This window comes from Dendrobium catenatum, unplaced genomic scaffold (assembly GCF_001605985.2).
Source record: "Dendrobium catenatum unplaced genomic scaffold, ASM160598v2 fragScaff_scaffold_488, whole genome shotgun sequence".
NCBI classification, from domain to species: Eukaryota; Viridiplantae; Streptophyta; class Magnoliopsida; order Asparagales; family Orchidaceae; genus Dendrobium; species Dendrobium catenatum.
In genome coordinates, this window is record NW_021318950.1 from 1,990,490 (window position 1) to 2,004,637 (window position 14,148).

At 38.6% G+C, this 14,148-nt stretch overlaps 1 protein-coding gene across 1 annotated transcript in view; it reads left to right on the forward strand.

Moving 5' to 3' along the window:
* LOC110106501 (serine/threonine-protein kinase ATM) overlaps positions 1-14,148 on the forward strand; it is a 256,327-nt gene that overhangs the window by 235,387 nt on the left and 6,792 nt on the right. Inside the window, exons 69-78 of the mRNA XM_028694452.1 lie at positions 3,258-3,352; positions 3,465-3,573; positions 3,848-3,937; positions 11,470-11,549; positions 11,641-11,719; positions 12,738-12,784; positions 12,864-12,963; positions 13,169-13,300; positions 13,422-13,556; positions 13,650-13,715. Of these exons, the coding sequence (XP_028550285.1) occupies positions 3,258-3,352; positions 3,465-3,573; positions 3,848-3,937; positions 11,470-11,549; positions 11,641-11,719; positions 12,738-12,784; positions 12,864-12,963; positions 13,169-13,300; positions 13,422-13,556; positions 13,650-13,715 (933 nt within the window). The remainder of the gene's footprint in view (positions 1-3,257; positions 3,353-3,464; positions 3,574-3,847; positions 3,938-11,469; positions 11,550-11,640; positions 11,720-12,737; positions 12,785-12,863; positions 12,964-13,168; positions 13,301-13,421; positions 13,557-13,649; positions 13,716-14,148) is intronic.

Consider the following 14,148-nt stretch of genomic DNA (forward strand, 5'->3'; position numbering starts at 1 on the left):
CGAGACAAAGGAGTTGTAGAGATAAAACCACCCACTTCACTAGCACATTTATGGGAAGCCAAGACAACTCCATAATCGGGCAAAGGAGACATAACCGCGGGAGAACCAACACCCACCACCTCACCAGACTTCAACAATTCCCCAGAATGAGCAGGGGAAAGAACAAAAATAGGACCGCCCACAACACCGACAAAAGAATTGGTGGAACAAACAACACCAGCGTCCAAACCGACCAAAATAGGGGAAACAGGGGATACGCCAACAGCCAAATTTAACGACTGCTCTACAGGCACAGAAAAAATTAATTCATCCTGAATAGACACAGGCGGACCAGAAGCACAAACAGCACCGTCTAAACCAACATTAGCATTATTCACGGCTAAACCACAATTATCATTAATCAACACCGCAAGAGCCTCTGGGGGCAAGGAAACAGGTAAATCACTAACCATAGTAAGAGGATCCACCTCAGCGACAGGAGGAACAACCACACGATTAGACAGGGGATGAAGAAGAGGGCATTCAAGCTTTGAGTGACCCAGAGATTTATAGTGAGAGCAGTAGGAAGGAAAGGGGTCCATAACAACCGATTGTATATAGCCTAAGCTCTCAGAGTCAATCCAAATCTTATCGAGATACACCTTGGTAACATCCAGTTCCACCAGCACTCGAGCAACCGACGGCTGCCTTCTAGAGGAAGCAACCTGGTCAATTTTAAGAGGTTTACCAAACATGGAACCGAGCCCCTGTAAAATCCTCGGGGCAAAGAGGTGCGGCCTGAGATTAGGAAAAGAAACCCAAATTGGAATAGAAGGATATTCAACATCAACATCAAAGGTAGGGGACCATTTAAAAATTTTCATGAAATAGTTCATAAAATAGGAACGATGGGAAAAAACGCAGCAGTAATCCATGTCATTCTCAAGCTTGATAAGAACATGCTTAGGGTTAAGAACAGTGACCGAGAAAACCCCATTGAGTTTGAGATTGAAAAAAAAAATTCAAATTGCTTTCAGTGTAGGTCTATGAGTCGAAAATTAACCAACAAGTGCAAACTCAAAGGAAGCAGCAAGAGCTAGAACTTCCTTATCCGAAATCCAAAGTGATGGAAGCCCCTGAAAAGACGAAATCTTAAGCTCAGGGAAAGAAGAGTTCAAAACAAGAGAAGAACCCGCTAAAGCCTAACGAAAGGACCGAGAAGAGGGATTTCCCCTCAAAAAATCAGGATCCAGAAGCCGTTTACCCTCCATAACTAAAAAAACCAACGAAAATGATAGATATTAATGCAGGAAACTTCCCTGAGAAGGCCAGAGAAGCACAATGCGACGAAGGAGACGGCGTGAATCAGAAACCCTAGCAGAGCACATTACAGTTTTTTTTTTGGGAAGCCGGCGATATGTGGAAGAAAAGGAGGGATTAGGGTGAAGGCTAGGGGGTATTTGTTTAAGTGGAAATTAATTTCAGGTTTAAGTGGAATTGTAGGGAAATTGGATTTGAATTTGAATTCAAGTGGGGTGGGGATTGAATAGGAAAATACATTAAAAACCCATTAGGGGGGGAGTTATGGAGGAATTTAGGGGGTCTCCAAATAGACCTTTGTAGATTTGGAAAATAAATAATAAATCCAATTTAATTTATTTTAGATTGGATTCATGATAAAAAAAACTTTCCTTATTTGGAATTCCCTATATGGAAATAATTTGAATTTCAAAGGAATTCAAACCTTGCCATCTCTTACTTGAGCTAAATTAGGAAGTCATTGTGATGATTGAACTCACCATAATGAGGGGGAATAGTGAGGGGCTAGCGGCAATGGGTAAGGGGCGGCTAGGTATCGGGTTGGGTGGGGCTATGTTGGCGGGTGGGTTTGGTGAGGTGGAATTGTGTGGTGATTTTGGTGGGGGAGATGGTCGGCGATGGAAGCTAGGGGAGTCGGCGGGTGGGGGTGGAGAAAAGGATGAGAAGAAGAAGATAAATTAAAAGCCACAAGTCGCGGACTCTTCCAACGACTTGTGAGTATTGCGCTTGCTCACCTTGAGCTCTCTCTCCCTTCTCTCTAGTGCTCACACAAGAAGAAGAAGAAGAAGAAGCAAAGGAAATTTTTCATTAATCATTCATCAAAATTTTTACAACACGTTAGACCACTATATATAGGTCTAAATCATAAAAAAGGAAAAGTAAGCAGCTACCCTCTGGGTTACAATAACAAGACAATTCCCCAAAAGGGTAAATTCAGAAAACAACAAAAATAAATAAACATAACATGAAGAAATGCATCAAAAGTAAAGGCGCCGAATCGTAGCCGTAGATTTGCGATTCCTTCGTCGATAAACTTGTCGGTAGCATCTGTCGATGTCCTCATCTGGAACATATGTAGGTAGGTTTGTTGAGTTCATGGAAGACAGGGAAGTAGGAGGAAGGAAGGGGTAGGTTTGCTGCGTCCATGGAGGACTAGAAAATAGGAGGAAGGAGGGGGAGGGTGGAATGACATTCATGTCTAGAGGGAGGGATGAATCTCTAGAATAAAGCATGCATTCCAATTGGAGATAGATGACGTACAATCAAGTAATGGGGTGAGGGAGGGAATCAAAGTGAATAACTTAATTCAATTCTTCATTTGTTATCAAAATAACATTCATCCAACCCCACTTGAAGAAATAAGATTTAAAATTTCAAGTTTAAACTAATTTAAAACCTATATCTAAATAAGTCCCAAGATTTCTATCATTTAATTCAAAATAATAAAGAAATCCTAAAATTAAATTCATTAAAATTGAAATTAAACCCTACAAATATTCTAAAAAGTCTGAAAAACTGTAGAATATTTTAGTATGCATGTCTAGTATTGCATCAACTCTATGCAGATAGGACACTTCTCCTATTGAGCATATACATGCCTCTTCTGGGAAGTGGGATTTCCATGTAGAAGGTTATGGAATTTGTTCATGAATCTCTCTTTAATCTTTATCACGTGCAGTTTGATGATGAAAAGTATAATCTAGAGGCTTTGAATCTAAGTCGTCATGCGTCATACAGCATTCCCTGAACAATATCATAGAAGAGAATCTCATAATCACATTGTGGTGGCAAGAATGATAACATGAACTCAATTTTTTATTTTATTGAGGAAACATAACAGGAGCATGCATTTGGTTTCTCACTCCCATATCCTTTTATTATTGTTTTCCTCCTTCCCCTCATTTTATTTAAATTGTTTTAATTTAATCCTTTTATCTCTTATGGTTGAGTGAGGTCAGGTACCAGTTGTCACAGCCAATATCACTGTAGACCCAACATGCCAATATAAGGAAGGAATGTTTCCATATTTCAAAGGCCTGGGTGATTCTATCATGTATGTTTTCCATAAATAACACAATATTTGTGTACTAATAAAAAAAACTCAATATTTGTGCTTACATGAGATTTCTGGTGGAATATTAGTTACTCTTTTGTGTTATATTTAGGATAATGAATGGCATAAACAGTCCCAAAGTGGTCGAATGCTTTGGATCAGATGGTCAGATATATCGCCAACTAGCAAAATCAGGAAATGATGACCTCCGACAAGATGCTGTATGATTGGAATCCTTTTTTTTTTTTTCTGCTTATTTGATGGATTGTAAACATCCTAGTTCTAGAACCAATAAACTCTTCTTTGCAAAAACAACCATTTACTTTATTCTTGTGAAAAAAAATCTTATTCAAGTTAAAAGAATATTGCTGTTATAATTGATAAATATCTTTGCAGCTCAATCTGATATGGAAAGAGTAAGTTTGATTAAGAAAAAAGGTATTAGTTTGTTTCTGTTACCATATTTTGAATGTCCTCAATGTGTACATTTTACAGGTTATGGAACAATTTTTTGGTTTAGTAAATATCTTCCTGCAAAATCACCGGGACACTTGGAAAAGAAGACTAAGAATACGGACATATAAGGTTTGGTACTCATCTTTCTATTAGAGCATTTATTGCCTTCTTGAATTCGTTCTCAAAGCACTAGGTAAATTTATTCTCTAGTAATAGAAAGGAATAATTTATTCTACAATGATGTGTCTATGGAACTCAATTTTATGTTCTTAAATGTGCTTATTTTATTTTTTTTTACACCAAAGTTTGTCATGATTATGTTAGGCCGGCCCTAAGGCTGGTTGAACCGGCCCCTAGTGGACCGGTTCATGTCTACAGGCGGAGGCAAACAGGAGGAGAGGCGGAACAAGGAGGGGCCCACTCACTGATTAATCTTTGCTTTGGAGGGAAAAATTCAAATTAGGGGGGCTGTTTAGGGATTAAACTTCTATCCTTTTGCTTTAATTAGTCTTTTTGGCTAGGGTTTTTTTTATCTTGAATTTGAAAGCGATTTGAGATCTAGGGTTTGTGTTATTGGGCTCTAGGCTTTGCTATAGAATTGTAGAGTTGTTTCTTCCTCTCAAATTGAAGAAACTTGTATTTTATATTGTTTTTCTTGTTCGTGGATTGAATAGAAGAAGTTTTCCTTGTATTTCTCTCCACTATCCTGAAATTCCTGCATTATTTTTTTTTTCTGTCTTCTCTCTGAAATCAGCATATTTCTTGCTGTTTTTACCGATTATTGTTAGGTTTGCTTGCAAACTCAAGTATTTCCCTTAGGGTTACTTGTGAACTCAAGTATTTCCTATCAAATTGGTATATAGCATTGTCTTGAGAGCATCGGCGGTTGAAATCTAGAAACTTCATACGCAAGAAGACCTCATAAATCTTGGGAAGGAAAATGGCCGGAAGAAAAGTTTAAGTATTGAAGGGAGAAATAGGTCACTAAAGACAGATTTGGAGGAAAAAACTGTTGATTTTCAGAATCAATTTGCTTCCATCCATGAAAAGATGGATGGAATGTTTGCCGCCTTGGAAGACATGATGAAGAAGATGCTTGATGACAAACAAAATCCGGCAACATCGGAAGCAAAGGAGACCACCGGCGACCATGGAAGAGGTGGAAATCCAAACCCATTTAGGGGGACGGAGAATCCGAAAGTGGAGATCCTTGAGGGAGATGATGGAATGCCTCCTCTAGAACCATTTTCTAGGGAGGAGATGAGTATGAGCTATGAAAGGAGGGGTACTGAATTTGTTGGAAGAATGGATGATTTTTATCGTCGAGGTTCTGAATTTGAAAGGAGAGGAGGGGAATATGCGGAAGGGTTTGGATATGATCGTTGGAGGAAAGATCGTGACCATTTGGGAGCACTTCCTCTTCGAGGAATGGGAGGTTATTGAGGAGTTAGGGGAAACGGGGGTGACCCAAGGGTGAGGAAACCGAAGATGCCCTTCTTTGAGGGAAAGGATGCACATGGCTGGATCTACAAGGTGGAGCGATACTTTGCAGTCAATGGGTTGACTGAGGAGGAGAAATTGACAGTGGTAGGACTGTGTTTGGAAGGGAATGCATTGGCATGGTACCAATGGCAGGACATGAGGCGACTCATTCAAAGCTGGAGGGAGTTCAAGGACTGTTTACTAGAACGTTTTTGAACTAGTAGGGGAAGAGACTTCTACGAACAGTTCTTTGCCCTGATGTTGGAGGGGACAGTGGCAGACTACCGTGATCGGTTTGAGTACCTAGCTAGCAAGTTGGATCGTCTTTATGAGATAGATTTTTAGGGGAACTTTATGAAAGGGCTCAAATCGGAGATCAGAGCAGCTGTTAGAGTGATGAGACCGCGCGACTTGGGAGAGGCTATAGAGTTAGTGCAGCTGGTCGAGGACTAGAAGCTTCTGGAGAGGGAGGCTCTAAGCAGTAGCTCTAGGGGATCCTACAGGATGACTACTACCTTTCTAGCTCCCAAACGAGCTGCACCGGGAGGTTCGCGTGAAGTACCAAAGGGGAAGTCTGGAGGAGGGGAACCTCGGGGAAACTTTAAGAAGCTTTCTTAGAAGGAGACACAAGAGAAGAGGGCTAGAGGGTTGTGTTTCAGGTGTGATGAGAAGTACATGCCAGGGCATAGTTGTAATTACCGAACTCTTCAGGTTCTCACCGTCTGTGATGGATAGGGTGTTCAGGCCGTACCTACAGAGGTTTGTCCTAATTTTCTTTGATGACGTATTAGTGTACTGTAGAACCGAAGAAGAGCACCAGGAGCATTTAATAGTGGTCTTGGGAGTTCTATAGGAGCATCAGCTTAGGGCCAACCTAAAGAAATGCAGCTTCGCACAGACTAGTGTGGAGTACTAGGGACATGTGGTGTCTCAGGAGGGGGTGGAAGCAGATCCAGCTAAGATTGAAGCCTTGCAGAAGTGGCCTCTATCTAGGAACTTGAGGGAGTTGAGGGGATTCATAGGACTGACCGATTACTACCGGAGATTTGTGAAAGGGTATAGCAACATAGCCTTGCCTTTGACAGAGCAGTTAAAGAATGATAGCTTCATGTCGGGAGAAGCGGGTACTTAGGCTTTTGAGAAACTTAAGAAGGCAATTACCACGGTACCTGTTTTGGCTATACCGGACTTCAGTCAAACATTTGTGGTGGAGACAGATGCATCTGAATATGGGTTGGGGGCAGTGCTTATGCAGCAGCATACACCCATAGCCTACTTTAGTCAGGTGTTAGCAGCTAGAGCAAGACTGAAGTCTATATATGAACGGGAATTGATGACAATCGTGTTGGCTTTCAGAAGTGGCGACCATACCTGCTGGGACGGCATTTCATCATCAGGACATATCAAAGGAGTTTAAAATACCTGTTGGAGCAAAGGATGCTGACGGAGGAACTATTCCAGTACCCCTGATGGTGGATTGGGGGGGGGGTCCAGGAAGAAATTGGGATACGATTTTGAAATCTAATACCGACCAGGGATTGAGAATAAGGCGGCTAATGCCTTGTCCAGGTGTGGGGGAGAGCTCATGGAGATAACCATTCCAGTACCCCTGATGGTGGATTGGGGGGGGTCCAGGAAGAAAGTGTGCATGATGAAGAGTTGAAGAAGCTCCGGATGGATATAGTGAAGGATAGGAGTAGCCACCCATGTTACGCCCTCGAGGGGGAGAGACTGTTATACCTTGGACAGTTTGTGATGCAACGAACCTCAATCCATATTCCTCAGCTATTGCAGGAGTTACATGGGAGTGCCATGGGAGGTCATTCCGGAGTGGAAAAGACATACAGGAGACTTGCTGCTGAATTGTACTTGAAAGGGATGCATAATGATGTGCAAGAGATGGTGGTGAGATGTGAAGTGTGTCATAGAAACAAGTATATGGTTATGGCTCCATGTGGGTTACTACAACAGAGTATGGGAGGAAGTGTCCAGGGATTTTATAGATGGCCTACCACGATCAGAATGGTTCACTGTTATCATGGTGGTGGTGGATAGGTTGAGTAAGTATGCACATTTCATCCCTTTACGACACCCATACACCGCATTAACAGTAGCAACAGCCTTCATCAAGGAGGTGGTTCGTCTACATGGGATTCCATAATTGATAGTATCAGATCGAGACAGTTTTCCTCAGTTAGTTTTGGAGGGAATTGTTCAGGTTACAGGGCCACAGTTCTAAGACAAGCACCGCCTACCATCCCCGAACGGACGGGGGGCAAACGGATATAGTAAACCGGAGCTTAGAGACTTACTTGAGGTGTTTTGCTTCTGAAACACCAAGGATGTGGGCCAAATGGTTGGCATGGACAGAGTATTGGTACAATACCTTGTACCACTCAGCTTCTCAGATGATTCTTTTTAAGTAGAGGTGTCAATTTTTGACCCGACCGGAAACCCGACCAGGACCCGACCCAGAAAAATCTGGGTTCGGGTCAACCCTTTTGTGAAACGGGTCAGGTTCGGGTTCAATAAACTGACCCGTTTCAAAAATCGGTTCGAGTTTAGGTTGACCCGGGATCCCGAAAATGACCCAGAAATGACCCCTGCCAGGCTGCTCGCATCCTTGCCCGGCTGCCCGCGTTGCCACTTGCCAGAACCGCATTGCTCGTCACGAAGCAGGCCAGGCTGCCAGCGCCCCCGCCCCGCTTCGGCGCTGTTCGCGGTTCGCGTGCCAGCACCCCGCGCCCGCACCTGATTCGATTTGCTTGCCATCCCCCCCCCCCGCCCCGCGTTGCGAGCCTGGTCCCCTGCGCCTGTCGTTGCTTCGCCTGTAGCCGGACTGCCAGGTCGGGTCGTGTCAACCCGGCATCCGCGGGAGCCGCGGGTCGGGGACCAGGTTAAGATAGCCGCCCGTTACAAAAGAACAGGGTCGGGTTCGGGTTGACCGTAGAACCGGGTCAACCCTCGGGTTCGACCCGAACTCGACCCGGTCGACTACTGAATTGAACACCCTCCTACTTCTCTCCAAGGGCTATACGGAGAGAGACCCTCCACCACTTAGGTAACACCTTGAAAAAGAAAGTTTTCACAGAACTGTCCCAAGAGAGCCGCTTGAAAGATTTTTCAAAGAGTAATAACTTTAGGATTTTCCAGAGAGAGAGAATTGCAAGAGAGAGTATCTGAGGATTTTGCAAGAGAAAATTATTAGGCCAAAAGAAAGAGGAAAGAGATAAGTTTTGAAGGAAATTTTTAAATTGAATATTTGAAAATTCTGAAAAGCTTAAAACCTTCCATACATACTTAAAAATTCGGATAACAGAAAGATTATTAGAAATATTCACGCATGTAATTTATATAAATTCAATTATTGAGATCGAATAAATCAAAAGAATATTTGAGGTAATCAAAATCATTAAATGAATCCAAATTAAAAAAAGTCATTTGGCCAAGGGAATGTTTGTTGAAGATTTACAGTTAATGATGCATCAATCAATATTGAATGCAACATAAATTGGAAATATTGAAATATGTAATATTAAGGAGATTGATCATAACTAATACGGACATGACTACCGACACTTCTCTCAAGAAGGCGTGCAGGGTGTCGGACACCTGGGTCTGACACGCCGAAAATGTGTCCGATTAAAAAAATATTAAAAATAAATTGGACACGCGTGTCGGACACCCGTATCTTAAATATTTTATAATTTTTTAAAAATATAATTTCTTATATTTTGCGAGATTTAAACTAAATTTCTTATTTCATATCCATAACACCAAATCAACATCTGCATTTAATACCCATTCATCGAATATTTTCATTTTCATTTCTCTTTGGCAGTGAAGGTATTTTTATCTCCTCTCTTTTTGCACAATTACAAATCTTTCTCTTGTTGAACCAGAGTTGAAAGTAGTGATATTCAATGATGATGATATTGAAGGCCAAAAACAAACCTCTAAAGTTAATCCTAATAGTTGAAGCTTGAATGCTTGATGTTGTAGTAAGTGATTATTTGTTTATATTTTTGTGATTGTACTTGATATTTTGTACTAAATATTTTATATTATAAGCTAGACAAGTTATCATGTCATTCATTTATTATGTTTGTCATTTTTAATATGATATTACATTAATATATATACACTATATAAAAAAATTTATTGTCGTGTCCGCGCCGTTTCCGTGTCCTATATTTTCAAAAAAAGCCGTGTCCCGTGTCCGTGTCGTGTCGTGTCTGTGTCGCCGTGTCCGTGTCCGTGCCTCATAGAATACGGATGGGTTGGCCAAGAATTTTTAAATGAGTATATATGGATTTAGCAAGTTTTATAATAGAGATATTTAAATTAAAATTTGATTACCATGAAATATATTTACTAAGATATGATGAAATAAATTGAATTAAATGCAAAACCATGGGAATAAATTAATGATGTGGCCTTCCATATAAGGGTCCAAAGGAATTTATGCATTATGCAAATAAAGGAATTTTTCAAACTATTTGATTTTTGAAATTTGAGTGAAACTGAAAAGGATTCTATCAAATATTTCTTGAAACTAATTTAATATTCATATGAATTTATTTATTGTGAAATTCAGCCAACATAAAATTTTAAATGATGAATATTCTTTGATAAATAGAATATTTAGTTTGTATTTAATTTTGATTTTTGTGAGCAAGAATTGTCATTTTATGCAAATTGATTCAATTACCTAATAAAGGCCAACATATGCTAATTTTGGTGTTCTTGAGTTAGCTGATCAAGCTATGTTTAAAATTTTATCTGAAATATTTGAAATTAAATATCATTAGCTTCCAATCATATGTTTGTTGTTATCAAAATTTAAAATTTGAGTCATATAGCTCATGGAGTTAATGGAGGTTAAAAAAGATTGTGAAAGTGCCTTAACCACAACTTTCTTGAGCATCAACAATGATTGGGTTCACAGGACATAAGATTTTTGACCTGTAGAACTTATCATATGTTGTGTGATCTGCATTACTGTTGGTGATGTGCATGTCGAGCCATCATATGGATTTTGTTGTTCAGTAAAGTGGAGCGATGAGGCTTTTCTCGAAGTTTCTCCGCTCTAGCAGGACATGCTTTGTCGTACATTTTAGAACTTTTTTATCATGTAATTTGACTGCTCTCTGGCTTTAATTAATTACAGCTTATATAACCCAGAGGTTCAGTCAGATTATTTCATAGCCTGCCTGATATGCGGTGTCACTTAAATATATCAATTTGTTACTTATTATATTCTTTTTGTTTTAATGATAGCATATATCTGTGTTCATTTATTTCCTTATAACGATTGATGTTATATTAGTTGTGCTAATTTTTTTAGTCTTTTTTTAATCAAGAGTTTAATATGCTTACCTATGGTTATGAACCTAGTATGGATATACAGGGAGTTGGATTTGCTAAGGTAAGTTTTAAGTTTAAAAGGGAAGAAACTGTCTATATTTACACGAAATGTATATTTATTTTCAGATAGTATCATTGACTATCTCACTATATATGAACGAAAATTAGCCAGTGCAAGAACATTGTGTTTACCGTGCCCATGTCTGCCTCCTAGTCCTCATTCAAAATGTGAATATCTATCCTCCTGTTTCTTCTTCGTGAGTCATGTCCTTTAATGCACTGAATTTTTAAGTAGGATAAAATTCTGTTAAATTTAGATTTAGCAATCAATGAAACTCTCATCATTATGAAGTTTTTTAAGTCTAAGTGGAATTAGTATGCCTCTTTCGTTAGATTGGATAAATATGGATCACTGAGTTTCATCTGACACTAAAAGTTTGAGGAAAAAAAAAAGGTTAAAAAAAGAAACTACTATCCTGTTTGTGTATGTAGTGACTTGATAGTTAGAAATATTAAGCTACTAATGCTGTATTTATTCATCTAACGGCTTTGTACGTTAAAGATCTACTCAGACAAGATGATTCTATTCGCGTATTACCGACCAAACGCCTCCTAAAATCACATTCTCAAACCTCACTTGCTCCTTCCACTTGTTACTATCATATTGGTTTAAACTTTTTTTTTTTTTTTTTTAAAATGTATTTAACGATTCATGTAGCTGCCCCCACTTAGTGGGATAAAAGATTGATGTTGTTGTTGTTGGTTGAGCAAGATAATTGTTTTTTTATTACCTGTTCTACTTCACTGATTAGGTTGTACCATTTACCCCAAGCGCTGGGCTAGTGGAATGGGTTGATCGGACAATTCCACTTGGTGAATATCTTCTAGGAAGGTTTGTAATTTTAGTTATTGTGGTATTCCTTTTGGTCCTTTGAGCATATTTGTATAATTGATGTGTGTTCGTCTTTAACTACTCCAATCAGTTCAAGGAATGGTGGAGCGCATGGAAGGTATGGAGTGGGTGATTGGTCATTTCTTCAATGCCGGGAGCATATGACTAATGTAGGTGCAACTTAATTCTCCTGTAAAAAAATGAAGAACAATGTATGTCTATGGTAAAGCATGATGAATAGATGGTTATGAAATGGGTACAATGACAATGCACAAAACGCATCTCAGCAAAGCATACACGGCAAATTTTGGGCATTATTACATTTAAACTGCATCATTATTTTACATTGATCATATTTGTGTTAGATATTTAGCTTGTTATGAAATATAAATTAATTTGTTGAATGAAAATTCTTTATTTTCAACTCAAAGTAAAATATTAATGAACGTGTTAAGTGAAAAGAACAGGAGATTGAAAGAGAATGTTTAAGAATGGAGTGCAAAATTAAATTTTTTTCTTATTCATAACCTGATTGTGTGGTAGTTTTCTTCCAATTTGTTCCTAAGTAGAGCCAGTTTTTCTTCTCAAAAAACAAATAATTGGATGGCATGACTGAAGTTATAATTATTTCCTTCCGTTACTTTGCTTATTTATATTGTTAGGATGTTTCAAATGCATAATTGCTTTCTTATAATTAGTTGCAGATTTACTAGTTCTCAGAGATCAATAGAGTATACATGAATTGATAAGCTTGCTAGGAGTAGATGAATTGCCAAATGCATATGGCTTTTGATACAGTCCAAATGGAGAAATGAGAAAAAATATGGACTAATCTTGATCTGAATCGAGTAATGCATATTAGAAGTTGTCCCATCTGATGTAGGCGCTAAAGTCAGTTGCTCTAAGTCTTTTACTAACTAAAGGAATAACATATACTCAACTAGGCATCAAATAACAAACTTCAGAGGAAAATTAACTAAAGAAACTACTGAACAATACTGTAAAAGGCTCCGATGGTCGATCAATTGTTCATCCCCTTCTCGCTAATATTTATTACATCTCTGGTATATTAGTTTGAAGTTTGTCTTTATCACTATTAGACCTAAGCATTTCTAGAAGCCTTGGTAAATCACCAATTATCTTGTAAAAAGCCTTCTTTTCATGCTGAGAATATAAGCTTTTATACAGGAGAAAGATAAAAGCAAGGCATTTCTAAAAGTCTGCAAGAATTTCAGGTTTCTTCATGATTGATAGCTTCTTTCCTTAAGTATCATCTAAATTTTAGTGAGTTTACTGTTGTTTCATATTAAACAGGCCTGTTATGCGTTACTTCTTTTTGGAAAGGTTCCTGAGGCCTGCTGATTGGTTTGAGTGCAGACTGGCTTACACGCGAAGTGTGGCAGCTAGCTCAATGGTCAGTGCAGTCTCTTTTTTTTTTTTTTGGGACATTCATCTTTCTGTCTAATATTTTTGAGTTGACTAGTATTTGTGCTGTTTCTTTAGCTTTTTTCTGGCCCATGTCTTTTTTTTATAGTCATTCATGCTCTAAAATTTTAATCTTGTCTCTTCGGAATTAGATGTTTTGGCTGCATTTTCTGTAAGTAACCTTTTAAGTGTAGGTTGGCTACATTGTTGGACTCGGAGATCGTCATTCTATGAATATTCTCATTGATCAAGCTACAGCAGAGGTGGTGCACATTGATCTTGGTGTGGCCTTCGAACAGGGTCTCATGCTTAAAACGCCAGAGAGGGTCTGTAAAATTGAAGCGAGCTTTCTTTTCACTTTTGTCTCATCTGCTTGGATAATTTCAGTAATTTCTTTCTAACTAGCTTTATCATCATTAATAATTTGTATGCTGTTAACTTGTGTAGGTCCCCTTTAGACTAACAAGAGATATCATAGATGGTATGGGAGTTACAGGTGTGGAAGGTATTTTCAGGAGATGCTGCGAGGAAACCTTATCAGTCATGAGGACAAATAAAGAAGCATTGTTGACAATTATTGAAGTAATTCAAGACATCTTAAAATCTCTATTAAAATCTCTATTAGAGAACTATCTACTTCATGAAAGAAACAAAACATATTGTAACCTACTGCAGGTTTTCATTCACGATCCCCTCTATAAATGGGCGCTCTCTCCTTTGAAAGCCTTGCAAAGACAGCAGGTAATCAATTGATTTCACTGTTATGTTAAGGTGATGTAGCACAAGAAATTAGGTTCAGATTGTTTTCTAAAATCTTACGATTTATTTCATTTTTCTAGGATTTTTTATTTATTTTAAATTGGGGCAAATTACATTTTTAGATAATCTTTAGGTTTTAATTTTAATTGGATCACATTTGATTTGTATCTTCATTTTTGCAAAATTTCTTCTAAAATAGGGATTGTTGTCTTCTATTTTGATCAAATGATTTACAAATTAAAAATTTAAATCTCCTTTGTTATTCTCCTTCCTCTACCTCTCTACCCGTGGATTCCAATTTCTTCTCTTCTGTTGCTGCTCTTCATCATTTGGATAAATACTACATTGGTTATTATTTACCTAAAATATTCCATATATCCTTCATTGGAGCACAATGCACTAATTCATAGCACGT